Raw genomic sequence first — 25,933 nt, 5'->3', positions numbered from 1 at the left:
AAAAAAAACTTAACAAAAATTTTGTCCAAAAATAATACTCCAAACCAAAAAGAAACATCAATGAGGTTTTGGTACATGACCATCAACATAAAAATTACGCGTAATTTTGGGTAGCGTTAATTCAATACCGTCCATTTCTTTGGTCAATATAATTTGACACCCAAGTCGTGAATTGTCCTGGAGAAATGGGGCCATATCAAGCATGTCATCCTCCTCTTCTAACGGCTCTGATAACATATCAAAAAAGTCTTCATTCACGTAAACATGACATGTAGAACATGCTAAAGACGCCTCACATGCTCCTTCCAAGTCAACATTATTTCTATGCGCCAAGTATAAAACATTGTCACCAATTTTAGCCTTGACGTGTACTTTATTATCATTGCGATCAATATAAGTTACATTCACAGTTTCTTCTTCACTTTGAGGTCCCGAATGATCACCACCATGCTTCAAAGTACAGGTTGTTTGAAATTCTCTACATGGGAAGGTTCTAATAGGCAGTGTTTTTATACATTTTGGCAGAGTTGACTTGCAAACAAAGCTTTTTGCCAGTGTCTTAAAAGGACAGGATCTCACAATATGTCCCAGTGAATTCATATTTTAAGTTGTCTTATCATTTAGTTTAGTTCTTTTATTCCTATTAGCTGAAAAAAAAATAAAAAGGTTGTTAGAAACTCTTATACTACAAATTTAAGTTGCAAAATACTCGATTTTCTGACCTTTTCTGACTAACTCATTAAGTACCACTTGTGTCATTTTTTTTCTTACATCATTTTTTAGTTGGGGTGAGTACATGCATTTGAAATAACAGAGTGATGGCACTTAATGGGTTAAGAGTAAGACAGACTTGCAACCTCGACTAATATAATTTGACGATTGAGGAGACCCAAATCTAACTAATGAGGAATAACTTGGAACATATTTTCTTTCGTTTGATAATAATACAAAAATGTTTGAAATTTCTAAGCATTATTAAATAAATAATAATTTTCCCTAGTAAACAAAAGCAAAACTTTTTTCAATCAGAAGCAATAATTATTTTTGTTTTGACCAGAACACTGAAAATCTTTCGGGAAGCTTTATCTACATCCAAAGCGTAAAGAATACTATCAGAGAAGCAACTCATAACCCATTCCGAAAATCTTGACTAAAAACTATACACAAAGAAAAGTTTATTCCTTTTGTTGTTCTTGTTGTCGTGCAAGTTTTTTAGCTTTCTTCTTTTCAACCTCTTCTTCTTTTTCTTTTTCAATTTGTTTGACATATTCTTCAATCTCATTGGTTTCTAGCAATCTCATTGGTTTTCCACGTTCCATGACTGCCATTTCTATATTCTTACTACCTGTTTGTACGACCTGGAAAAAACAAAGTGTACAGAGTGTTGCAAGAAGAAAATGCATGTAATCAACCTCAAAATATTGAGAAAGTCACAGGATATCATCGAAAATAAATTTGCATAATACAGTGGTGTTTCTAGGTAGAATTTTGTAGATGTATTAAATCATTGTAGATAAAGATGAATGTTGATGTAATTGATATTGTCAGAGATGATACACACAGATTTACACAGAAAAACAAACCTCTAATAATGCTTTCAATGCTAATTTAATAGTGTAGTCGTCAGATTCAATCTCATCATCAGCATAATTTTTCTCCAAATATTCTTGAACTGTTTTTGAGCTTCTACCAATTGCATTTGCCTGGTAAGGTAATTAAATTTGCTAGTGAATATCATATTGTTTCATGTATTTTGACAAACCATGGTAAATCTAGTTGCAATAGATGCATTGCAGTAAATTAAGCTGAAGTAAATTTTGTTTTCTGATTCTATAAACTCTCATAAAAATCTAGTCCATAAACTTTAAATGGTAAAAGAAAAATAGAAACACAAAAATTTTCTACATTCTAAGAAAGAATGATTGACTGATTACAAACCTTTATTCCTTACTTGAAGCTAACAGATGAATTTAAACTAAATCAGCTTGAATAAAGTATAACAATTAGTTTTTACTTGTGGGTTCAGCATCCCAGCAATATTTTTTTATTTCATTACAAAGGAAAAACAAGTTCAACTTTTCATTGACAAACCTTCCACTCATGATAGGTTCCTGAAGGATCTGTTTGATATAAATGAGAGGTGCCGTCATCATCAAAACCAACAATAAGCATTGAGATTCCAAAAGGTCTCATACCATTACTCTGTGTATATTTCTAAAGAATCAATATAAAAGTAATTATTATTTGTACAAGCCCTTTAAAACTTCAAACAGAAAAGGCTCCTATGAATAGATGAAAAGGCCCCATTTTGAAACAATCGTGTTAGTCTTAAGACAAGAAAGAATCTACTTCAGCAAGGAGCAGCACTCGAGAGATAAAGATTTAAAGAAACAAGATATCTTTTTAATCAGTTTTAATTATTAAAAAAAGTCCTTAAAAGAGGCAATCAAAATATTACTTGTTTCAAGCTTGCAATATATCTAGTCAAATATTCAAGTGTAACAGAATCTTCAACATTGAGTTTGTGACTTTGACATTCTACTCGTGCAGCATTTATCAAAATTCTTGCATCAGCAGTCAATCCTAAAAAAACATTTTGCAAGAAAAAAAAAACAGAATCAAAAATTATACCTTAAAATTAATTTTGTGTTAAAGATTTGAGGTCAGCAATGAAGAGATACTAGCCCAATCAATAATATGGTTGTGAGTGGTTTTTAGGGTGATTTGTGATTACAGTTCTTTAAAAAAAATACTATTTGTTTATTTGAAATCACAACATTCTTATTCAATTCTTCTGAACAATTAAAAATGCTTGTCTATCTGGGCAGACTTGGGTGCTAACAAAAATCACCTGTAGTTATTACCTGCAAATGCAAGGAATACATGATCATCAACAGCACAGATTTTTCTAACTGTACGAGGTTCTTGCAATTTGGCAACTGACTTGCGTTCAACACCAAGTGCAACAATATTTTTCCCTCTTACACCAACAGCAGTTGATCCTTTTTTGACAGCCTCTTGTGCATATTCAACTTGAAACAAATGACCATCAGGAGAAAAGATGGTAATTGCTCTATCATAATTGGCTGACATTATTTTTCTTCTATACTAGCTTTATCATCAAAACAAAATTGAAATATAATAACAGTGGGACTAACATGTCCTGCATTAATAACACGCATGCATAATTTATTGTTCTTTAAAACCATAAGTTGTCAATTTCGCAATAAACAAAGAGGAATGGTATTGTAGAGGTGGACAAACTAACCGTCAGTCAGAGTTGAATGGAGAGCAAAATTTGTCGTTTTTTATACGTCATTTGTCGTTATTTTTGTCCATTTTTAGCAAATGCAGGAATAAGTGAGTAACAAAAAAGTTAGCCTGGATATCCAGACCGTAAACTATTTCACCGTCTAGTTTTTTATAATTTTGTCTCTGGTTTACGGTCTGGTCCAACTAACTCTTCTGCAGGAATATTTGTCCCTGCATATGCGAGTGCATCTAATTGGCCAATACGCGCCCAGTCACTGAGCAGAATATTCGCGGGGTTTTCAATATTTTTCTATGCGCGCTTATAATTTATAGAAAAAGCTGACATTGCAAAAAAAGATGAACAAATGAAAATGAAAACACAGGTTCATCTCCAAACAAAATGGCTGATGGAAAGGATCCTTTATGAATGTGGCTGACGTTTAGATGTAGTTTAAAGGCTTTTGAGCTTGTAAAAGAGGTTTTATGGTAAGTCATTATGTGTGTCTGCCTGGGTTTCCAAAGTTTTGAGATTCTGTCAACAAGGGTTCACTCACAGACTGTGTCATTCAAATTGTACCAGACTTTTTTAGTTGCATCAGACTCTAAAAGTTTAAAACTTTGTATGATGAGGTAAGAGTTTTTTTCTAAAATTTTGAGTCTGGATACACAGGCTACAAAAATGTATACCTTATTGGAACTCATTTCCGTGGGAACTAATTTTTGCGGTCGAAAAAAAATATCCGAAAAATAGCATTTCGTGGGTTTTAATTTTCGCGTTTTTTTTCATTCAAGAATTTTCCCAAGTTTTTTTTATGGAGTTTGTGATTAAGTGTGATTATATATACATACTTAATGTAAAAAGCAGTTAGGATGTCAAATGTCAAAGTCAGAAAATTCAAGATGTAGTGTTTTTAATGAAAAATGTTTTTTGGTCGAAACATGAGACTGTTGATATCTGGCTTGTATTTTCACATACTGTTAAATCTCTTTGACAACAAATTTGTTTTGATAACTCCACCAAGTTTATCAGTTATACTTTCTGTCATAACATGTCACGATAGCGTGCCTTTTTTAATTTTTTTGTTTTCATTACCGGACGCCAATTGGAGAATTAGAGAACACCCGCTGCCTAACCGCCTATCGTTCGATGGGATTAACAAAAAGCGAGTGTGTAACTAGCCGCGCAAGTGACGTCAAATGCTCCATCATTTTGCCACTAATTTGTTCTTCTTCTATCCAGACACTTGCGTGTCACACTACGGATTTGTTTTCATATTTCGATTTAAAAGCCTACTCGAAAGCCTAGTGCGAAAGAGAAATTGTGTATCTTTTAATACGCTATTCATTGACTCAAATCAAATGACTTTGGAGGTTTGGTGAAATGGTGGCCGTCCCATGTTTTGTCAGATAGTCCCAAGTTAGAGCCGTTTGACGTCATTCGTGCGGCAAGTTAAACTCGTTATTTGTTAATCCAATCGAGCAATAAGCGGTTAGATGCGGGCGTTCTCTAATTCTCTTATCAGCGTCCAGTCAAAAAGTTAAAAAGGGTGCACTATCAGTGAAAGTTGTCATGACATGTCATAACAGAAAGTGTGGTTGATAAACTTGGTGGAAACTGGTGGAAAGTATCAAAACAAATTTGTTGTCAAAGAGATTTAACATTAAGTGAAAATACAGGCCAGATACCGTGAGATCGGGTAACTTACATCAGTGAAGGCTAACATGCATAGCCCTCAAATGAATGACCTAGCTGGTCATTAAAATACAAAGTTAAATGAAAACAAAAGTGGTAGAGTAGACACGTGCATTTGCGTAGGGTAAAATGGCGAAATGCGAAAATCAATTTTGGCAAAACTTTTTTTTAAATGACCCTACAAGATTTGACTATATCTTTTTATTCCATGAAGTGATTACTTTCAAATAAAAAATATATTAAAAATGAATGGGTAAGCTTTCTAGAAATCCAAACATAAATTGCATAGCTTTTACCAAAAAATAGCACTTTAGGAGCAGAAACAGTCAAAAACCAGCTTTTTCCAATCGAGTTATAGGAATTAGGGATCTTCGACAAAAAACTTTCGAATTTTTTATCGGCATTGGGCCGATAAGGAGGGGGGGGGGGGTCCAACTACATGCCGCTAAAAAATCAAGTATTGAGACGAAAATCCTTTCAGCCAATTTCTTTCTGATTTCGTCCACAAACTCCACTGAAAGCATATGAATTCACTCGCTTTCACCTTTGCGCAAATTCGCAGCTTTAAAAGTACAGTTTTGAACTAGCTTTGATAAAAAACTCTTTTTTCATTGGCCAGCACGCTGCCTTTTCCTTTGAAATGTTGCGACTTCATCCCGTCATTTTAACTTTTGTTTTGATTAACAATATCAATGCGCGGGTATGAACAAACTCAATGTTGGTGCACAAATAGACAAAAATTCGACGATGACGGGTGCCGAAGGCGATGGCCGACAAGATTTGAGGAAATTGTGTCTTTAAAGATGTAAAAGTTGAATTTGAAAAATTTTGGCCGATAAGAGCAAGGGGGGGAGGGGGTCTGAAGCTTATCGGCCCAATGCTGATAAAAAATTTGAAAGTTTTTTGTCCAAGACCCCTTAATTCCTTGTTTGTTTTGATCTGAAACTTTCAGTAGGGGTGGCCAACATGGTTCCCTCGCTCATACAGTTACATCAATATGCCTTCTTACCTGTCTTTAAAAATGTAAATAAAAGTAATCACGGAAAAGGACGCGAAAAAAAAAGACATAAGTGTGAGAACAGAGTAATCAAACTCGTTAGAAAAAGTACTATTAGAAGTCATAAAAAATCAACCTGAATAAATGCAATCGGAATCCCAGAGAACTTCATAATTCCCCAAACAACATTACATTACTATGTCAAACTCCCATTACATAAATTTTACAATTACGTCAGAGTAGACTACGCTCGCCACCGAAGAGGTTTATTTGGAAAGGGTAATTACATTTTATTGTTCGCTTCTTTTTTAAAGATTGGCCGGGTTGGAAAAGTATGAATTTCTTTGTACATATTTTACCTACCCCAAATATTTAGGAGGCTGAGTTTAAAACAAATTGTCAAGTTGAAGCGAACGATAAATGTATCAAGGTCTGTTTTATTCTCCCCCTGGTGACTTAACAAAAGAGACTTAACTCGATGTTACAATCCAATTATTGAAAGTTTGTCTCGGCCTTTTTATAATGAGCGAGACATACGTTCTCTGATTACGCAATTTTCATATTGACATTTTCGAGGCATTTTGATGTAACTGTCATATCAAGGCGGCCCGGGACAAGAGTAAGAGAATTAAAGTTTCTAAGTAAAATCTTAAATATCACGCAAAAAAGTGCCTTTTTTGTTCATTTCTTTTAAATAGAGGGTAGAGCATGGTATAGAGCGGTGAGTTGACGGTGTAGGAGTTTAAATCTAGACTATTCAGCCTTATAATGTGACTCTTGAGCTCCAACCCAAACCCTAAACCTAACTGATAATAACTGAACCCCTGTCAAGGTCTGCAGATTGAAAAATACCCAAAATTTTATTTGCATCCTGGAGTATGATGGTAATAAAAAAACAGAAGGACTTGGTCTTCTTGGGAAGAAATAAACAGAAAAACGATATAAACTACAAACGATAAACAACTTTTCCTTTCCTTCCTTCCAAGACACTGGTGAATAAAGGACTTGGGAAAAAATAAACAGAAAAATGATATAAACTATAAACGATAAACAACTTTCCTGCTATCAGTTAAAACTTCTGCTTGTTTCTGCTCAGCTACGCCGCCATTTTGATAGAAATGCTGACTGCTTTATAAATTAACAGGAGCGCAAAGTACAGAAAAGTAATCGCATTTGCCTGTGAGCATTATTTCAGGCTAGAATTTTGTACTTTTGACATATAGGTTTTATATTGGTAATGGTTTCGGCTCTTTTACGTCGCCCAGCCGGCACGCTGGACAGCTGGATGATCCCTGATCAGCTGATATCACCAGCAGAGCACTCTCGGCAGCTCAGAGCAGGTACAACAACAGAGCCACATATAAGTATAGATTCTTATTTTGTTTATTTCATATTAAATTACACATCTATTTTTTCTGATGACACCTCTGTTTGTGGACTCTCCTCAGCCTAGCCTATCACATGTGTTTGGAAAAATATCTTTCATCTTTTTTGCCAAAAATTGAAAATAAACTTTAATGGCTTGCTTAAAGTAAGATCAATCTTAGATTCATTTTTGAAGGCTAAGCAAAAAATGCGTTGTGGTATAGTGGACATAAACCTTGATTCCTGTACAGCTACAGACGACCAAGGTTCGATTCCCAGCCACTCACAACGGTTCACTTGGCAAGTGAACAAACCTTCGCCCGGGTGTCAACCCATGCCATGATATGAGGGGAATTGGGTAGTCAGTTCAAGGTGCTGACGGGATGCTTACTCAAAAAGCATCTATAGTTGCGAGAATGGGCTCCCAGAGCCTCCTCCTTTTTTTTATTCGCGCACTGACTATCGTCGAGGTCAGACGTGCTCAGTCAGGACCTCATTTCACTTTATCTATATTACGCATAACAGCAGTGTGCGCTAAATAATCTTGGTTTCGCTTTCGATTTCAAGCAAAGGTCTTAGCAACAGGGCGCGCGTACATAGCAACGGGGCTGGGTAGAAAAATCTAAACATAGAATTCAAAAAAAATACCGATCATCGTATAGAGCACTAAAAAATACTCCCTTTCTATGTTTAGTTTGTTCTACCTTGGATTATAACTGAAAATATCTTCAAAAAAACCTTTGTCCGCTATCAGCCGCGCGGTATACTTTGCCCGCTTCAATTCTTAGATAATGAATAAGAGAGGTGCGGTTAGCTAATCCGTGCTCGCGGGCGATAAATTTATGTTTACTTATCTTGTATATTTTAGTGGTATTTATCCAATGAAAAGGATGTTGACAAAATATGCACGGCGCGGACAAAATATGCACAGCATTGATTATGACATCATTAAATATAACAATGTCAATTCAACGCCCGTTAATAATAATAATTCGTAGATAGTTCTTTTTATCTTGAAATTTAGAAATACGAGAAAAAAAAGATCAAATTTAATATTTGTTTCCTATCTAGTTTATATTAGCGTACGGTAAATTTTCACGAAAAATATTTCGCGATGGCGGTACGCCCAATCGCGCCCACGGGAAAGTTCCAATTTTTAATTATCGGGAAATCAGGGAAACCGGTTCACAACGTGGATAAAAAACGTACGGAATGAAACATGACAAATGGTTTTCAACCAGATTTATTCAGATAAAGCTATAAGAGGTTCATTACTTGTGGATTTTAAAACCTACATAAGCAAAAACAAAAGCTGTTGGGAAGGAAAGAGTAAACGCAAGACAGAAGGTTTGGTTGTGTTGATCAGGTATGTTTTTATTCTATCCGAACTAATGTTAAAAAAGACCAAGGAGGTCCTGACTGGACGTGCTCTTGCGTACGCAAAAAAGCTTCTTACTTCCTTGAGTGGGTTGAATATTTTGATTGAACTTTTGTTACAATGACGAAACCAAAGAACAGCAGCAAAAGAAAAACCAAGAAACTCTCTTCAAGATTTTTGAACAGGAAAAAGTGTGATAAACTTCACCAAAACAAAAAAAAACTTGGTAGTAAATCCGCTTCAGATAAACTGAGAAAGGCTAATCTAGAAGGCAAAATTTTTATCAACTGTAACCTTGCTCCCTATTCAAAATTTCTTTGGAGTTCCTGTAAGAAATTATATGATGAAAGATTGATTGACAGATTCTGGGTTTATAATGGAAGTGTTTACATTGCAATCAATGAAAATAACGTTGATGTTCACACTAAAATAGAACATTTGTCAACTCTGGAGAAAATTCAATAAACAATAAATTGGTTCCTGAAAATTAGTTTATTGTTCAACTTGGAGAGGGAATGTTTGTAAACATAAATTTTTTTCATAGAATTCTTTTTCATAGCAGTTATTTGGAGGGTCAAATTTAGGCAGGGCTGTCGGATTTAGGACCACTCATGGTATCCACCCAATCATCCTAAATTTACTTTAATTGCCCTATGAGTTCCAAAAAATTGTATTTAAAACTATAAATTTATGATACAGTACTTACAAAAAACAAAAATTTTGATGCAAAATTAGTGAAATATTTCAATAAATTCCTAGTTTCTATTTTCAGTGGGCATTTTTCTAGCGCTTCATTTATCGCACAATTTTTGCGTCACACAAACTTTCTCGGTCATTCGTAATAATTACACAATGTCAAATTTGGTGTTCTCCATTGTTCTTACTGTCAAGTCAGGATCAATGGTGACGTCACCTAAGAATAAAAAAGAAAGGAACTCGTCAGTTTTATGCATATATTAATTTGCAAGATATTCTATTTGCCGTGTGTGAGCACATTTTCACAGACTAGTCGGAATACCACTTATTACTTGCGGATTTGATGGTAACTTTTCATCTTTGTTATTTTTAAAACGAAGCACAACCAAAAAAAACTTCCTAAAGTTGCGCATTTCCAGTGAGTAAATGATCCTAATAAAAAATAAACCCTTGTTTTGTGACATTTTTACCGTCAGCCACTAAATTGACCATAACTTGGGAAAGTTATGTGGCTTACACTTAGGATCACTTTGATGGTTAAGCTGAGGAAATTAGCTACCCATTGCATAAAGGGCGAATTTTTGTGGCTTACTTAAAGGGGAGTTACAAGCAAATGAAGTGTGGGCAAAAAATGTGGCTTACTGGTCATGTGGCTTACCCTACCAAGAAATTTTGAAGGCTGAGTTCTCAATAATGGAAACAGTCACAAATATACTTTCTTTTCAGCATTGCCAGCAAAGGGCTAAATTTTTCATTAGCTGCACTGATTTGTGGCTTACAGTTTGTTAAGTGGGCAAAAATGTGGCTTACACAAGGGAATAGAGGTGAATAGGTGAATATAGGTGAATAGGTGAAACATAGGTGAAATTTTATGTGTCACATTTTTTAAATTTTTGGCACTCAATTATTAAAGTATAACAACAGTAGGTGTAAAAAATTACAAAAATTTTGTTGTAAGTACAATTTTGTGGCTTACAAAGTCACATTAAAAATTATCGAAAAGTAAGCCACAAAAAAGTGCATTTAAAAGCTAGAAAGAATGTACATTTAAATTTTTTATTTAAATTCAACCTTTCCTCTGTCAAGTTAAGAAAGTCCGACTCTAAGATCTCTTACCTAATTTGTGTGGCTTACATTTCTAAAAAAGATACAAATTTTGAGTTGAAGCCACTTTTTCAGACCAATTAACGAAAAAGACTTATCGGTTAAGACTTCATCAGCTATGACAAAAAGTTGTTTTTTGGCATTTTTCAAAATGTCACACTATTTTTGATTGGGATCAAATGCTTCTGTAGATCAAAATGCGATGGGTGTTTTTCTGTGGGGGGGGCACTCACAGTGCATTTTACCACCAAAAATCTCTGACCCTTACAGTGCAGTTTGATTTCATATCTTATTTTGCGAAAGTCACCTGAGAATGAGCCTGAGATGTCGACACAATGTGCAAAACAAATCAAAATTGGTCTGAATCAAAACTATAAAGATAAATCACAGATTTTTACTGTCAGACTTGCGATTCAGCAGTTCCTAAACACACCCTTACATTGTATCCAGCTAAAAGAAGTACACCCTTACAGTGTATTTCGAAAAACCTACCCTTAATAAAGGCGGCACATACTGTAGGTCGTCCCATATGAGAGCCCCCTGTGTGTTTTTGTAGTGAAAAATGCCTTAAATCTTAAAGAAGTCTTTTCTTTCATATCGTCGCTGTAAAATAAGAGTGCCTTTTATGTCCATTTTTGACATTTTGAGGAAATAGCATTTTAAGTATTCTCATGTTTGTAGTAGTATTGGACATAAGGCACTCTTATTTTACAGCCTACATATCATCGCTGTAAAATAAGAGTGCCTTATGTCCGATTTTTTCAATATATACCTTTGGTTCATTTTGTAAGATTTATTTTATAGATGTTTTGGCACACGATAGAGAACCATCCACAATACAGCAAAAATGTTTTGAAATTTAAAATAAATTTAATGCTGCATAAATCATGTGTAATTTTGGGAAATTCCTCATTTCCTTTTATTCTTTTTGACCACAAAAACCTGTTATTGTAAAAATTATTTCAACCATCTGTCACATATACACATTAAAAAGGGTCCAGTAGTTCTTGGAAATAGTTTCCATTAACAAAGTTTGAAAAATCTTGTTTTTTTAGATAAAAAATAAAACTATGCTGTAATGTCTCTATATACAAGGTTTCATCTAAAAAAAGTAAGTATTCAGAATATCATGTGTCTATTGTTTTTATGAAGTTTAAAGTCTTTAAAATTATCAAAACTTGAGGGTATTCCCCTCTGTTTTTTAATTAACATAAATGGATGAAATATTGCAAGAATAAATTTAGCAAGGCAAAAAATTGAATTTAAGGAAAATTTTTGAAAATTTACCTGAAAGCTCTTGAAAATTCCAAAGTCTTATGCAGGAAATCTGATTTAAGAAGTTTTGCATTGTAAAAACTTTATGAGTCAGCTATCTCACACAATTTTGCAAGATATATTAGTATTTTTGCAAAAAATGGTAAAAATTTCAAAAACTTGAAATTAAATCTCACGAAAATTAACTATTCTTTTCTCTACGTTATTATCATCTAAGGTTCTGAAAGCTTATCGATTAATTAAAATTATTCTTGTTAATCTTCAAGGAGTGTAATACTGAATATATAACTCTAAATTTCAGGTTGAGAAGACTTTGTGTGTAATTGCAAATTATCAAAGATTAAATTCTACAGCTGCAGCAGCTGCACCCTCACACAAAACCACCAAAGAGAAATATGGTTATGTAATAAGCGATGCTGGTGAAAGTAAAAGAGACAGAGATCATGATGGCTTCTTAAATATTGGACTGGTCAATTTACCAGCTCCATTGAAAGAATCTTTGAAAGTCTTTTACAGTGGTATGTTTTTGAAGCAAAATATTTCGACCCATTTTTTTTATGTTTCCAATACTTAAATTTTCTATTTTGATTGCTATGTCATGTTTGCTTTGTCGTGTATCCACTCTCTATGATTTTTGAAAAATTCTCAGTGGTTAGGTATTTTATCGTTTCAGTTTAAAATATTTCAAACTCAATTTTTAATCTTGAATACTCAAAAGAAAGAGTGATTAAAAAAGATGTCGACTCATTTTTTTAGTTCATCCGAAAAAAAGACTAACTGAGGATGGTATGAGATTAACAAGACATCTTCGAAACCGAGGTCGACCAACAAATTCGACCTGGACAAAATATAAATCCCAAAACAAAGGATCGAAGAAAATATTGAGACAGGAAGGTAATAATTATCTCACCTTTCCATCATCTATCACATTAGATGTATAAAAAAACCATTTTAGTTTTCTATTTCCAATTTGCTTGACTTTTTCTGGGAAATACCATAGAACTGCATATAGAAAAAACTGAAAAAGCCATAATACATGTTTTTTTTTTTTATAAGCATTGCACTTATAAGCATATCTAGGCTCAGATATGGGGAAAAATTGAACATATGGCAAGGATTGCTTGAGCCTACAAAAAATGTTTTTTTCCTGATTTTGGCTTTTTTTGGCTGGAATTTTATGGATTTTCCAGGGGGGTACCAAGTCAGTGTACTGGACCATAGGGTACTAACTTGATTTTTGGATTTTTTTCCAAACAATTAGACCACCACCCTTTTTAGTACACTGTACTAACTTTTTTTCACAGTCGGGGCTTTGACACCACCCTTTTAGTACAATGTACTAACTTTTTTTCACGGTCGGGGCTTTGACACCACCCTTTTAGTACACTGTACTAACTTTCTTCCACAGCCGGAGCTTTGATACCACCCTTTTAGTACACTGTACTGATGTTTTTCCACAACTAGATTTTTATTACCACCCTTCAGGCCATTTTTTATGCCCTTTTAGCGTCCGATGACCGGACGCTGCCCCTCCTGAAATCACTAAAATTTTGGTAAAAACAGCCTTTTTAGCGGAAAAACACAAGAAAAAGTGCCCTATGTGGCCACCAATGGACGCTGCCCTGCCTTTCTAAAATATGGCCTGCCCTTTCAGTACACTGTACTGACTTCTCCATGACCGGATTTTTTTTCTTGGCCAGATAAGTTTAGTTGCCATCATAAAGGTTTTGAAGCATTTTGCTAAGAAAAGCACCAAATTATATAAAAGGAAAGATTTGAATATTAAAATACTTGAATCCTTATATAGTACAAACACTGAAACAATGAAACAGACAAAGCAAAGTCAATCAAATACAGTGAAATTAGCTGAAATTAGCACGTCAAAACACTCAAAACCAACTTTGAGTTATTTCCCTTCTTGTGACTTGATTTCTGGTTGTCTGGCAAGCTGTAGCAGTTTTTCTTTTTTGAAAAATAAAAATAAAAGACTTAATAACATTGTACACAAACTGAAATGGAAAATCTAGGTTTTTTGGACTTTGGAAAGTGCACTGTAAGGGTGTAAAATTTTATAAAATACCAAATTTTGAGGTAAAATTTGGTAAAATTTGAGAAATTTCAAAACATTTTGCCCTGAAAAGGGCAAAAGAATTCGAAAAATTACACTATAAGGGTCGATTTTCAGCCAAATTTTTCCTGCACTGTAAGGGACCGATTTTAGAGACCTGATTTTTGACCGAACGTACAGTCGTTTTCACCCCCTCCCCCCGGTGATTTCACTTATATACAGATTTTTTTCAATTAACATCAATCCAACAAGGTTTAAAAAACATAAAACAATAGAGCGGATTTGTTTTTATAAAACTTGAAAGCTTCGATTCGAACGACCAGCTTGGACCTGGCAAATTAGGGCAAATATACATGGGAATTCACTGGGTTTGTGTGTTTTTACCACTGAAATTAGTACAATGTACTAACTTCTCAGTGTGCATCAATTCAGAACACCACCCTTTTTAGTACAGTGTACTAACTTTTTCATTGTATTTTTCTCAGAGGACCACCCTTTTAGTACACTGTACTAACTCAATTTAACCTAAAAAATACACCACCCCACCAGCTATGGGCCAGTACACTGACTCGATACCCCCCCCTGGATTTTCAGTATTTCCCTGAATTTATGCTTTGGATTTAAGCATCCCCTCAAGCATTTTTCAGCCTTATTAAGCATTCGAACTAAGCATCTCTGAGCCTGTTTTCGGATTTTTGTATGCTTATAAAAAAAAAAACATGTAGGTACCTTTCAATTCCTCCAACGATTATCATGGCTTTTACAGTTATCTTTTATGGTATTTCCCATGATTTTTAGGCGCTTTCCGCCTAATTACCAAATACAATTTTATCCACTCATTACAAGGATTTGCCTAACCTTCGAGACATGATTTTTTTTCTCCAGTCAAGCAGTTTTCATTGGAAGAAGCTGTGAAAGCTGGATTAGTTGATTCGGATGTTTCCCTACAACAACGAGAAGAAACAAACAACGAAACTGAAGATGTCGAAGAAGATATTGGAGGTGAAACGAAGCCAGAGAAAAGGCAGAAGGGACCAACCAAGCCTAAATCAACAGAATACTCTGTTGTTAGGTACGTATACAAACATAACATTATTAATAACGTTATTTCTATCATAATTTATTGTATTCATGAGAGTTGAGAGTCTTCTGAGAACTTTTATAATTTCCCACCCAATAAGTCACTTAAACAATAGAAAAAGTGACTTATTGGGTCGAATTTTTGAAAATTCTCAGAAGATTTTCTAGTGTTGCATATCATGAATTAAAGACATTATAGGTTTGCTTTAGAAGATACCTAGATGCTTTTAAATGTTGTTGTTCGCAAAAATGATAATCATCCTGTTATGCTTTATCCATAAAGCATGAATCGAAATGGGACATCTTACATACTTCAAAAAGATGGGATCCTGAACTCGAAAATTTAATAACCTTTCAAATGTATACCGAGTTTATCGTTCTACATCTGCAATTTAAAGCTTTACTTAGCTCATTTGACGTCAATCGATTTTTCGATTATCAGCCGGATTGAGAGAGAATGACATGTGAGTGAAGGTAAAGTGAGTGAACGATAAAGTCGGTATACATTCAGTCACCATCTGCATAAGGCTATCACTGCATCTCACTAACATTCTGCCGATTGGTAGTGTGAAGGTTTCGATCACAGACTGTCACTGCAATGGACTGTGTTCAAATCTTAAGCTCTTCCAGGCAGGGTGTTAGGGAAATATGGTGATAGACTCTCTACCTTCACTCGCAACCTTTCAAATGTTACGCAAGAAACCAAATATATTTTAAAACACAGTGATGAAAAGAATAATCCCAATCGAACTTTTACTCATTCCAGGTATGGAGCAAGGGAGACTACAGCTTATGTTGCATCACAATCAAACACTGTTTACGCTGCTACTTATAGGGCTCTCTCAGAGGTACGGATTGGTGTTTTTTTTATAAATTTGGGTGTCGGTCAAAAGCCCGCCCAGCAACTAAATACTTAATAATTATTTTCCCAAGCAACTCTGCCTCTTAGTTTTTGATCACGTCAAAAGTTGCTGTAGATAATTCGACCAAGAAAGCAAGAAGCAAGACATCCTTCCTTGTGGAGCGATGACCAAAAGTGGTCAAAGGCGTCAGCGGCTCAAACCAGGGATTCGCGGTTCGAATCCCCGCTCCTTCCAATGTTCCGTTCAGTTCATAGATAGCCGAGCCGACTGGCCGTGGATTCCGTGAAAACAATCGAAAGACTGTGCTATCCACGTCAAATATCGACTCTATCTATCTATCTACCCCCTCACATACGTTATCAGTTTCTTATAACGAACGATGTTTCAGACATTTTTACTCTGCTTTCGTTTTTACTGGCAATTGTATGAATTTGTTTTTTCAGTTAGATTATTTTATATCTTTGTAATGATTTCAGATCAAGAAACGTGTGCCAGAATACAATCCAAAAACGCTTCTGGATTTCGGCTCCGGAACAGGTATGACTGTCTGGTGAGTTTTTACCATTTAGTTATAATTGTGATATTTTTGATACCCCCTAGAAATGGTGTTTGGAAGTCAATAATTGTTGAATAAATCAATTTCAGGGCAGCATCGGAGCTTTGGAGAAAGAGCATCAAAGAATACCAATGTGTTGATGTGTCTGAACGAATGAACGACACTGGTGAATTCTTACTGCGTGGCGGAGGTAAATTCACTGGTGATCTCAAAACACCCCCTTCTCACGGACCTGGTAGGATTTTTTCAGTCAGTGGGGATAAAATCAACGTACTGAAACTCGATAGGGATTGATATTCCCATATTTTCTATGGGATTTCAGTTCTTTTGTTCTCAATCAGAAAATTCAGTGTGGATGGGAAAAATAGTATAATATTTTGCAGCGAGGATTGTTTTTTTTTATTATTTCAGTGAGGGCAAGAATTTTCCACCGGGGATGATATTTTGGCGAATTTTTCCACTGGGAAGGGTTCCCAGTGGGTCTGTGAGAAGGGGTGTCTCGAACTATTTTAGCTTTAACCGACCGTAGTGGAAAGGCAGAGTGTTTGGCTACACAAAATCGTTCGTTATATCCCCGGCTGGGTGGGTCATACCAAAGACTTCATGTTTAGTACAAGCATGGTACTTGATGCCTCTCTACTTGTCGTCAACTTATCACATTAGTTTGAAGAGCTTCGCAACTGATAGCAGTTTGAGCTAGTTCGTTTTTGCAGTTTTCCGGAGAGATTTTGATTTTAATACTTTTTTCCATATTTCCGAACTTGTTTTACAATTACTATTTTGTACCCCTCTCATGACCAGGACTAGGTCATTAAAAACTTGACTTTTCTTTTCTTGTTGCAGACGATCGAAAACTACCACTCAAAGTACCGAACGTTTACTTCAAACGATTTCTTCCTATCTCAAATCAGGTATGATATTTCATTGATTCGTATCTGTTCCATTTTCCAATAGCGTATGGTTTAGGAAAAGTTGAACTGATTGTTTTAGAAAATTCAGTTTTTTCGAGAGTAATTAAAATCGATTAAAAACATTCTAAAAACAAAAGAAAATGCATAAAATATCTACGTAAATCCATTTCTAAAAATAGTGGTCTGATAGAACACTCTTGTATTTTTATAAGCTTGAAAATGGTGATACCACCGAAATTTTAAACTTTTAAAAATGGCTTCAAATTATAACAATGATTGTTTTAGGTTTTTGTAGAAAGATTTTTGACTTTTGTCTTGATATACTGATGAGATTTTTCTTTAAACATATTCCTGAAGTGTAATAGCGTATTAACAGTTCAGTATTCTACACCGGTCTTGTCCCAGGGGGGGGGGGACATCATGACATTTAGTGACGTGGTGGTACTGCAAAAAAGCTCAAAAATAATTTTAGTACCATGTGTACTAAAATACCAAAAAGGGTGGTCCCTTAAAGAAATTTTTGAAAAATCTTGGTATTTTGTTCTAAAATCAGCCAAAATAGAGCATTTTTTTGAAAATTTTGGAAAAAATTTGATTTTTTTCTCAGGAATTTTCGAAAAAATCTTCAGAAATCTTTCAGAATTTTTCCAATTTTTTAAATATTTTTTAAAAATATTTTTATGTACAGTTCAGCACAGTTTAGTAATAAAGTTATATTATTTTGCAGATTGATGCACTAAATTCGACTAGGTTTGTAACGATGACCCCGTTTTGGTAAATTTAAAGCCGTAAAAGGGCAAAAAATGGGTGGTATCTATGTTAAATTGCTCAAAATAATTTTAGTACATGTGTACTAAAATAGCATTTTCGAAAAATAGGTGGGGGTATGTCAAAAATTAACGAAAACCCTTTTAGTACTCATGTATGTCTTACATTTTAGTACTGACCCCCCCCCCTGCTTGTCCTGTCTTTTTATTTCACTCATAGTAGTGAAAATAATCATTTTTACAAAATAAAGTTATGTATGAACTTCATTTTGCTGCTTGATAGAAAAACATTCCACTGGCATTTCTATACAAATTACTAAATTCCAGGCGTTTTTTCTTTTCCCATTTAGTTAATGTACGATGTGGTTGTATCATCCTACTCACTGACAGAACTCCCGTTTCGATCACAACGTGCTCAAGCTATCAGAAGTCTTTGGAACAAAACTAACGACTTTTTAGTAAGTTTTACGAAATTTCCCCAATGTAATAATTATCATGATCAGCATTTTACATTTGGCCGGGTAGCTCAGTCGGTAGAGCATTCGCCTTACAATCTAAGGGTTGTGGGTTCGATCCCCGGTCACCGCCAACTCAGCGGATGAGTAGCTTAGATTGGGTGATCTGATCTAGGTGGTAAGTTAATGGGAGCTGAGAGTAGGTGTGGCGCTCCACCTCAGCATTCGATCTCCCAGGTCTAGCGCAAATAGAAAAGGGGATAGACTCCCTCGCTCCCGGCTCCGCGGACAGCCACCAGATGAATATGATCATGTCATCTTACTTGTAAAAGATATGGCTTTACCGAAAGTAGAAAGAACCTTTTCTGTAAATAAAAATATGGGAAGAAAAGAATTTTAGAGAAACGAAAAAATGGTTTTCCCACAAAAAGTTTATAATTGTCTCCCATCGTAATGTTAAGTAAGGGCTGTTTGTCTGCCGTCTCGAAATAAGTGTTCATGATATTTATGACGTAATGTTTTTTACGGAAATACCCTGGTTTTGCCATGTCATGAATAAGCCAGAGCCATATTCTGGCTAACTGTTTTCTATTTCTTCATAGGAACATTGAGGGTCAACTTTTGCCTTGATTCAGTTTACATGGAGGGGGTCTATCCTGCATTACTAAAAATAGACAAAAAGAACGACAAATTTCATATTTCGCCGTCCATTACCCGACCAAAAATCACTGTACCTCCCATATGGATTCATTCTTTGTCTATCACGGGAATTAAATAATGTGGTTCAAAAGAACTAAAAATTGCACAAGTGTGTTATTAATGTAGGAATTGCAAGACAAACCTACTGAATGATAACCGTCGGATAAATCACTCACATCTTTCTTTTCTCAGGTTATTGTTGAGCCAGGAAACAACGAAGGCTTTGACGCAACATTACAAGCTCGACAATTTCTCTTACGGGTAATAATTTATAAGCGTTTTTTCTTTGCTTTGCGATCTGAACAGTCTCGTCATTCCATTTCCCAAAAATTGAAATACAAAGACTACATAGATTATAGAGGTGTACTGTCAGATGTCAGAGACCCGTTTTTCAGTCAATTCATCTAGATAACTTCGTGCCGAAACGTTTCCCCTCGTTATTTTTTCAGTCACTAGAAGAAGAATTTATGGAAGATGATTACGACTCAGGTATCCAAAATGTTTTTCAGATTTTGCAATTTTATCTCACCTAGCATGGAATTAGAACGCTTTGATGATATAGCGAGTTTTTTGCTAAATTACATATCACCCTGCCCAATCTTAACCTGAAATTCTCTATTATACCCTGATGGACTGTGTAATCATATATAAATATATATTAAAGTATACAGCGGTTCCAGTACGCTGCCGTCAGTTCCGTTTATGTTTTAAAAAAGTATATTGTAAAATGGCAATATTATTAAATTATTTATTTGTTCTTTATCTTCAAAGGAGGATCGATTTAAGTCAGGTTTTGAGGAGATAAACTCAACTTTCTTCTTAAAATATTTAACTTCGCAATTTCTGCCAACTAAAATATTACTCTTATCCTGATAGGGCATATATCTTAATTCTTATATAGGTTGGGATTCAATACAAGGAGAACAAAATAGAAGTGATGGCTACATCTTTGCTCCAGTAAGACTTGAACTGTTTTTCATAAATTATTTTGGACAAATCTCTTACAGCAAAATTTTGTTCGTTATAAAATCCTTTAAAAAGCTGAGTTCATATTTTGTACACACTTGGTAAATAAACCCTGTGAAAATGTAATCTTACGGGTGTAAGTTTTATAATATCGATTGGCAATCTACAGTATTTTAGATGGGTGATGTCACATTGCCAAAGACTTCCCCAATTTTTTTAATCACTCCAATGCGAATTTTGATCATGTAATCAATATCGATGGGCATAAAAAAATATCAACCTTGAAATCCAAAACAACCCGACTTCCAGACCATGTTCAATAGTCTATTGACCATGATTTAACAATTTTATCTTTCCACGTTTCAGTGTCCTCACGAAGAAACATGCGCAAGAACGTACGTTGAGACACGTGATCAACCGTGCAATTTCTATCAGAAAACTGAAATCCCCTTCGCATTGGTAAGAAAGTCTGAAAACGTTTCAAACGGTCTTTGTTGCCGACGGCCTGTAGTAAAATGGAACCAACAGCTTATATATGGGTGGGGTTGTACTCTTACAGTGTGACGGGATTGGCCCTTTTTAGTACGGTATTACGGGATTTGACGAGAGACGAGAAAACGGTATTTTGCCTTAATTTTTGTCATTGTGCCGGTATTTCACCCTCTACAAACCGATGCGACGGTGTTATTTATTTTATTTTTTTTTCGGGATTCCGGGATTTAGCAAAAATTTTGACGGGAAAACGGTATTTTGAACTTCTACAAAATAAAGAACTTCCCCCCTCCAGCACATTGATTAAATGAAAATTATTTTATTAATTCTTCAATGTCAGCGTAAGTTGTACGCCTGCTTTTTCTTTAATCAAAAAAAATAATGTCCTTGATGTGATAATTTATGGCAATTTTTCCATTCCAGCGGAATACCAACATGAAACGCTACGGATATGCCGGTGAACGTTTCTCATATCTCATTTTACGTAAAGGAAGGAACAACATGCAGACAGGTATGTAAATGTTTTCTGAAATACCTTTCCACACGTTAGATTTCTATACACCACCCACACGAGTTAATGGAAGCCTCACAAATTCACAGTGATTCAACAAAGGCATATAACGTTCTTGGTTTGCTTGAAATTTTCGAATACAGTGCATTGGAGTCTCCATATCGTCGAACCCGTGCTAAATTTGCTTGAATTATAGTAATTTGAGGTTTATCAGGCATTTTTTACTTAACCCTATTATTATCAGGCTTTTTGGTGTTTCGTATTCTCAAGGGGGGGGGGGTGTTTTCCACCAGCCTTGCATAACTTTTGATCTAGAAAGGTTATGGACTTGAAACTTGGCAGAAATGTTCTCTACAATAGAAGCATGAAGGTAATAAAGATATAGATGGAGAGAAAACGTCTCGGTAATGACCTAAATGGTCGTTGAAATCTTTTATAAATCTATTCAAAGCGGCTTTTCTTTGATGTACCATCATTGGAAGCAAAAAAATCGAAATGTAAATTTATTAGAACAGAAGTGAGAATGTTATCCTGATTGAAATTCATGATATTCATGATGTAATCTTTGCGCCTAAACAATAGATGTGACGTAACAACTTTGCCGCCATTATTGGTGGCAAAAAATTTGGCCCGCTAACCTATTTTGTATTGAAACCGGGGGTTTACGAAAAAGAAAGCTTAATATCTTGTGACGTAATATAATAGAATTAACTATCTTTTGGAAATCTATTGTAGATAATTAAAGAATTTCAATGAAAGAGTTTTTTCTTTGATTTGGAGTATTTGGACTTCTGTATTAATCTTTTCTTATTTTTTCCGGGGGTCCTTGCTTGGAAAACATTGGGGAACGCATTTGTTTTGCCACCAATAATGGAGGCCAAATGTTTTGATTCGGAGTGTCAATCAACGAAAAGATTACATCACGAATATCAAGAATAAACATTTTATGCAAAAAGTTCTTGTTCAAACGCGATACAAAATAATTTTCTTAAAGTAAGGTTACAATACCGGGTGCACCAAAAAAAGTATACAGGTTTGTTGAGATATTGTGAGCTTCAGGATTTAAATTTTTTGTTCATTCTTTTTTTATCGTATAGAGGTTGCTCTAACTTGAATTTTAAGCTATCATACATAAGGTTTGAAAAATTAGTTCGAAAATTATTTCAAAAAAACTGACTTTTTTTTAATGTCGAAATTTCAAAAAATCGTCAAAAACAGCAAGAAAACTTTTCTCTTGACACTTACCTTCTTTGCACATAAAAATACCAAAAAATGCAACTGTGTTCGTCAAAACTTGTTACGGAATTTAGAAATATGGTAAAAAAAGCTATTCCCATGTGGGATAATATTTTTGGAAAAGCTGAAATTAAGTTTTCGAAATCTCAAAGAGAGGTTTCGATATTATGTGTGTGCTATGTGAGAAAACTTTTGAAAAAATAGATCACCATTCCTCGACTAGTTGCTCAAAGAATTTGGGTGTGCATCGAGTTTGCTCGTGTTGGAAATGTTCATGACTTGCAAATAAGATGGAGAAACTGTTGGTAAAATTTAAATAAGAAAAAAAACCACCAAAAAACACAATAAAATTATGTTTTTGTCATCTTGTCTTATTTATAGCTTGATTGCTGTTTTTAATGATTTTTTGAAATTTCGACATGGAAAAAAAGTCAGTTTTTTTTAAATAACTTTCGAACTACTTTTTCAAATTTAATGTAGGATAGCTCAAACTTCAAGTTAGAGCATTCTCTATATGATAAAAAAAGAATGAACAAAAAATTTAAATCCTGAAGGTCACAATATCTCGACAAACCTGTATACTTTTTTTTGGTGCACCCGGTAGTTCTATGATTTCATATCCATGTATTTTTGGGCGAACACTGTGCAAATTTTGAGAGTTTCAGCACATTTTCCTTGAAAATTTCTTCATAATAAATCTTTACAGAAGGTGATGACGTCATCACAAAGTTTCACAGTTATCGCTGACCAATGAAAAAGTACCTTTCATTAAAATAGCAATTAAAGTTGAAGGAATAGAGATTTTTCAATTGTTTTGAATTTCTAAAAACCAAAAAGAATACCTTTATTTTATTTGCCTGTTTTTACCATACTAATAAAATTGACGTTTAAAATCCTTGCAGAACATGAGTAATTTTTTTTAAACAATGGCGTCATTTTTGATGACGTCGTCAGTTTTTGAAATATTTTTAAAATTTATTATTGATACCTAAAACCTGTCAAAATTTGAAGTCCGTTGGATGGCTAGATCAAAAGTTATGCCAAATTTAAGATTTTGGGATTTCAGGGTTTTAGCTGGATTTTATGATATACATGCACAAAAAAGTCATAAACCTGATCTGGTCGGTGTATAAATGTAACATTTGGTATACATGCTGCTAATAAGATTATATTAAAAGTCAAAAACTTTCAGAGTGTTAAAGAAATTTTTCAGTGAGCTATTAGCAAAAAAGTGCCAGCCTGGCATAGTGTCCCCCCCCCCTTTATAAAGGGGGGGGGAACCAATTTTCCAATTTTGAATGGGTGAGGGGAGAAAATGAAAATTTGAATAGTAAAGGGGGGAAAAAAAGAGGGGGGAAAACATCGATAGTTGGCAAATTTGGTTGAAGGGAATGTGAAATCACTTCAACTTTATCAACTTTGTTTTGATTTCATTTAGGATTTGAATTTTTCATTTCATTGTTGTTTTATTTTGTCTAGTATTCCTTTTGCAGCTAAATTTTACTTTTGTGTCAGGTTGACATTTGAGAAATTTATATGGGTATATGGGGGGGACTGATATTTTCAGAATTTTCCGGGGGGAAAGCAAAAAAGAGGGGGGAAACTAAAAAATCATAGGGGGAAAAAAAAGAGGGGGGAGATTTAAAAAAATCAAGAATTTGGTGGGGGGAACAAACCCTGGAGGACACTATGCTGGTGGAAAACACCCCCCCCCCCCTGATAAAAGTAGGGTTAAGGGACTAGACAATTTATTCAAGTTGAAGAACTTCCACTGTACCATCAATTAACCAAACAGTTCACTTTCATGTCTCTTAAAGACTAAAAATGTGTGAAAAAAACTTTGTAGATAATCTTAGTAGGGTACAGTGTAAACCCTCATTTCTCATGGTACACCACTAGTTGATTGATTACAAACTTTCCTTTCTTTAGACGATGAAGGGTGGACCCGTATATTGAAGGAACCGAAATCAAGAAACCGTCATATCATTTGTGAATTATGTTGTAGTAACGGTATGTGTTCGAAAATTTGTCAAAAGTTTTAATTTTGCCCCTAACCCTGCTGGCACACAACGTTGTTTCAACGTTAATCCAACGTTATATGGACGTTGTGAACGTTAGATAAACGTTGAAACAACGTTGTGTGCCAGCTGGGAATGAGTCACTAAACGATAGAAAAGTGACGTATTGGGTAGTAAAGTATTTCCGAAAATTAAAAAAAAAAACAGCAAGTATCTCTGAAGTCATTGCATCGGGTGCATAACCTAAAGAACAGCTATTCAAAGAATTCCACATCATTATGACTCCTTGGAATCATATTCCTTAGCCTTAACTCGCAGTTGACATTTCTGACGAACTTCTACTGAGCTAAACAGAGTCCATAATCAAGACGGCTTTGTCGTTTTTGATAAAAGAAGCGGGAGTGGGACATGAAATTAAATGGGGACGGGACCTTTCAGGCTTTGCCTTTTTCCCACCAACTCTGTTAGCCTTTTAGAATATTTTCACCGATTCACCAGTCATTTTATTTTATTTTCAGGAAATATCGAGAAACACGTTGTCACAAAGAATAAAGATCCGTAAGAACTTTCTCATTTTTGTATTTTCAGGTATTTTTATGTATTTTTTCTAACCGAGATTTGAATTGTCATTAGAAATAACTTAGAGTTTGCAACAGAGGGAAGTCAAGAATTCGAGAAATTGGCTAGCAGTCCCGACCATTTTTATCCATTTTGATTTTACGTCTGTTACGAAATCCGGCTTTGGTTTACAATTTTTCATTATCAATTTAAGCAGATGATTCTCACTTTCCTTTCTTTTTGCGGTTTAGGTATGTTTACAAAGCACTAAGGCATTGCTTACACCAAGGAGATCGTATGCCACTGGAAGAAGCGAAACGACCGATGAACATTCGAAAGCCTGTCCCACCTAAAGAGAAAGATGAGTGATGAGCTTTATAGATTTCTTGATATTTTTATAACAATTTTTTAAACTACTCTTAGGTTCCAAATAAACGGGGGGGTTCGAATAAACGGGGGGGTTGGAAAATTTTCTAGATTTTAATAAACGGGGGGGGCCTAATTGCCGGGGGGGTTGGAAATTGTACTTTTGAAACCCAAAAATAAGGTAAAAATAGGCTATAATCAGGCTATTTAGAGCAAAATAAGGGGCCTTCACTTTGACAGCTGAAAATATTCTTAGAGATTAATAAACGGGGGGGTCCTAATAAGGTCCGGGGGGGTTGGAAAATTTTCGAAAAATTAACAAGCGGGGGGGGCCGTTTATTTGGAACCTAAGAGTACATAGATATAGATAGTTTGTTGTACAGAAATAAGATGTAATAAACTCCATTGGAGGTCTGTTTAAAAATCTTTCATTTATTCGCAATGCTGTGTAGATACAGTTGATTCTCTCTAATTCGATCTTAATGGGACCAAAAATGTTATTCGAATTATAGAGAGTAATTTAAACCACTTTCCAGCTGAGGAAAGTTACTTACAGAAATCACCTATACTTGCAATATATCTCTAATCTTAATTTTTTGAGATCTTTCCAAAAATATACAACAGGTC

At 34.8% G+C, this 25,933-nt stretch overlaps 2 protein-coding genes across 2 annotated transcripts; one reads left to right on the top strand and one right to left on the bottom strand.

The window, feature by feature from the left end:
- Nucleotides 1-910: 910 nt before the first annotated feature.
- On the bottom strand, nucleotides 911-3,145 carry LOC136816828 (proteasome subunit alpha type-7-like). The gene is made up of 5 exons (XM_067073154.1): nucleotides 2,865-3,145; nucleotides 2,459-2,583; nucleotides 2,092-2,214; nucleotides 1,584-1,703; nucleotides 911-1,358 (listed from the first exon to the last, which is right to left on the bottom strand). The coding sequence occupies exons 1-5, from the start codon at nucleotides 3,091-3,093 to the stop codon at nucleotides 1,176-1,178; spliced, it is 780 nt and encodes a 259-aa protein (XP_066929255.1). The 5' UTR covers nucleotides 3,094-3,145; the 3' UTR covers nucleotides 911-1,175.
- An 8,371-nt stretch (nucleotides 3,146-11,516) lies between these two features.
- On the top strand, nucleotides 11,517-25,726 carry LOC136816827 (ribosome assembly protein METTL17, mitochondrial-like). The gene is made up of 18 exons (XM_067073152.1): nucleotides 11,517-11,596; nucleotides 12,062-12,278; nucleotides 12,517-12,654; nucleotides 14,714-14,900; nucleotides 15,675-15,756; nucleotides 16,248-16,321; nucleotides 16,417-16,517; nucleotides 17,171-17,238; nucleotides 18,356-18,463; nucleotides 19,352-19,420; nucleotides 19,609-19,648; nucleotides 20,061-20,116; nucleotides 20,492-20,584; nucleotides 21,041-21,128; nucleotides 24,294-24,374; nucleotides 24,901-24,940; nucleotides 25,192-25,363; nucleotides 25,668-25,726. The coding sequence occupies exons 1-17, from the start codon at nucleotides 11,564-11,566 to the stop codon at nucleotides 25,307-25,309; spliced, it is 1,593 nt and encodes a 530-aa protein (XP_066929253.1). The 5' UTR covers nucleotides 11,517-11,563; the 3' UTR covers nucleotides 25,310-25,363; nucleotides 25,668-25,726.
- The last annotated feature ends 207 nt before the right edge of the window (nucleotides 25,727-25,933 follow it).

The sequence above is a fragment of the Clytia hemisphaerica genome, unplaced genomic scaffold, assembly GCF_902728285.1.
Source record: "Clytia hemisphaerica strain Z4C2 unplaced genomic scaffold, Clytia hemisphaerica genome assembly, whole genome shotgun sequence".
In the NCBI taxonomy this organism is placed as follows: Eukaryota; Metazoa; Cnidaria; class Hydrozoa; order Leptothecata; family Clytiidae; genus Clytia; species Clytia hemisphaerica.
Note: the sequence above shows the minus strand (reverse complement) of the source record. Positions and strands in the feature narration are given on the sequence as shown.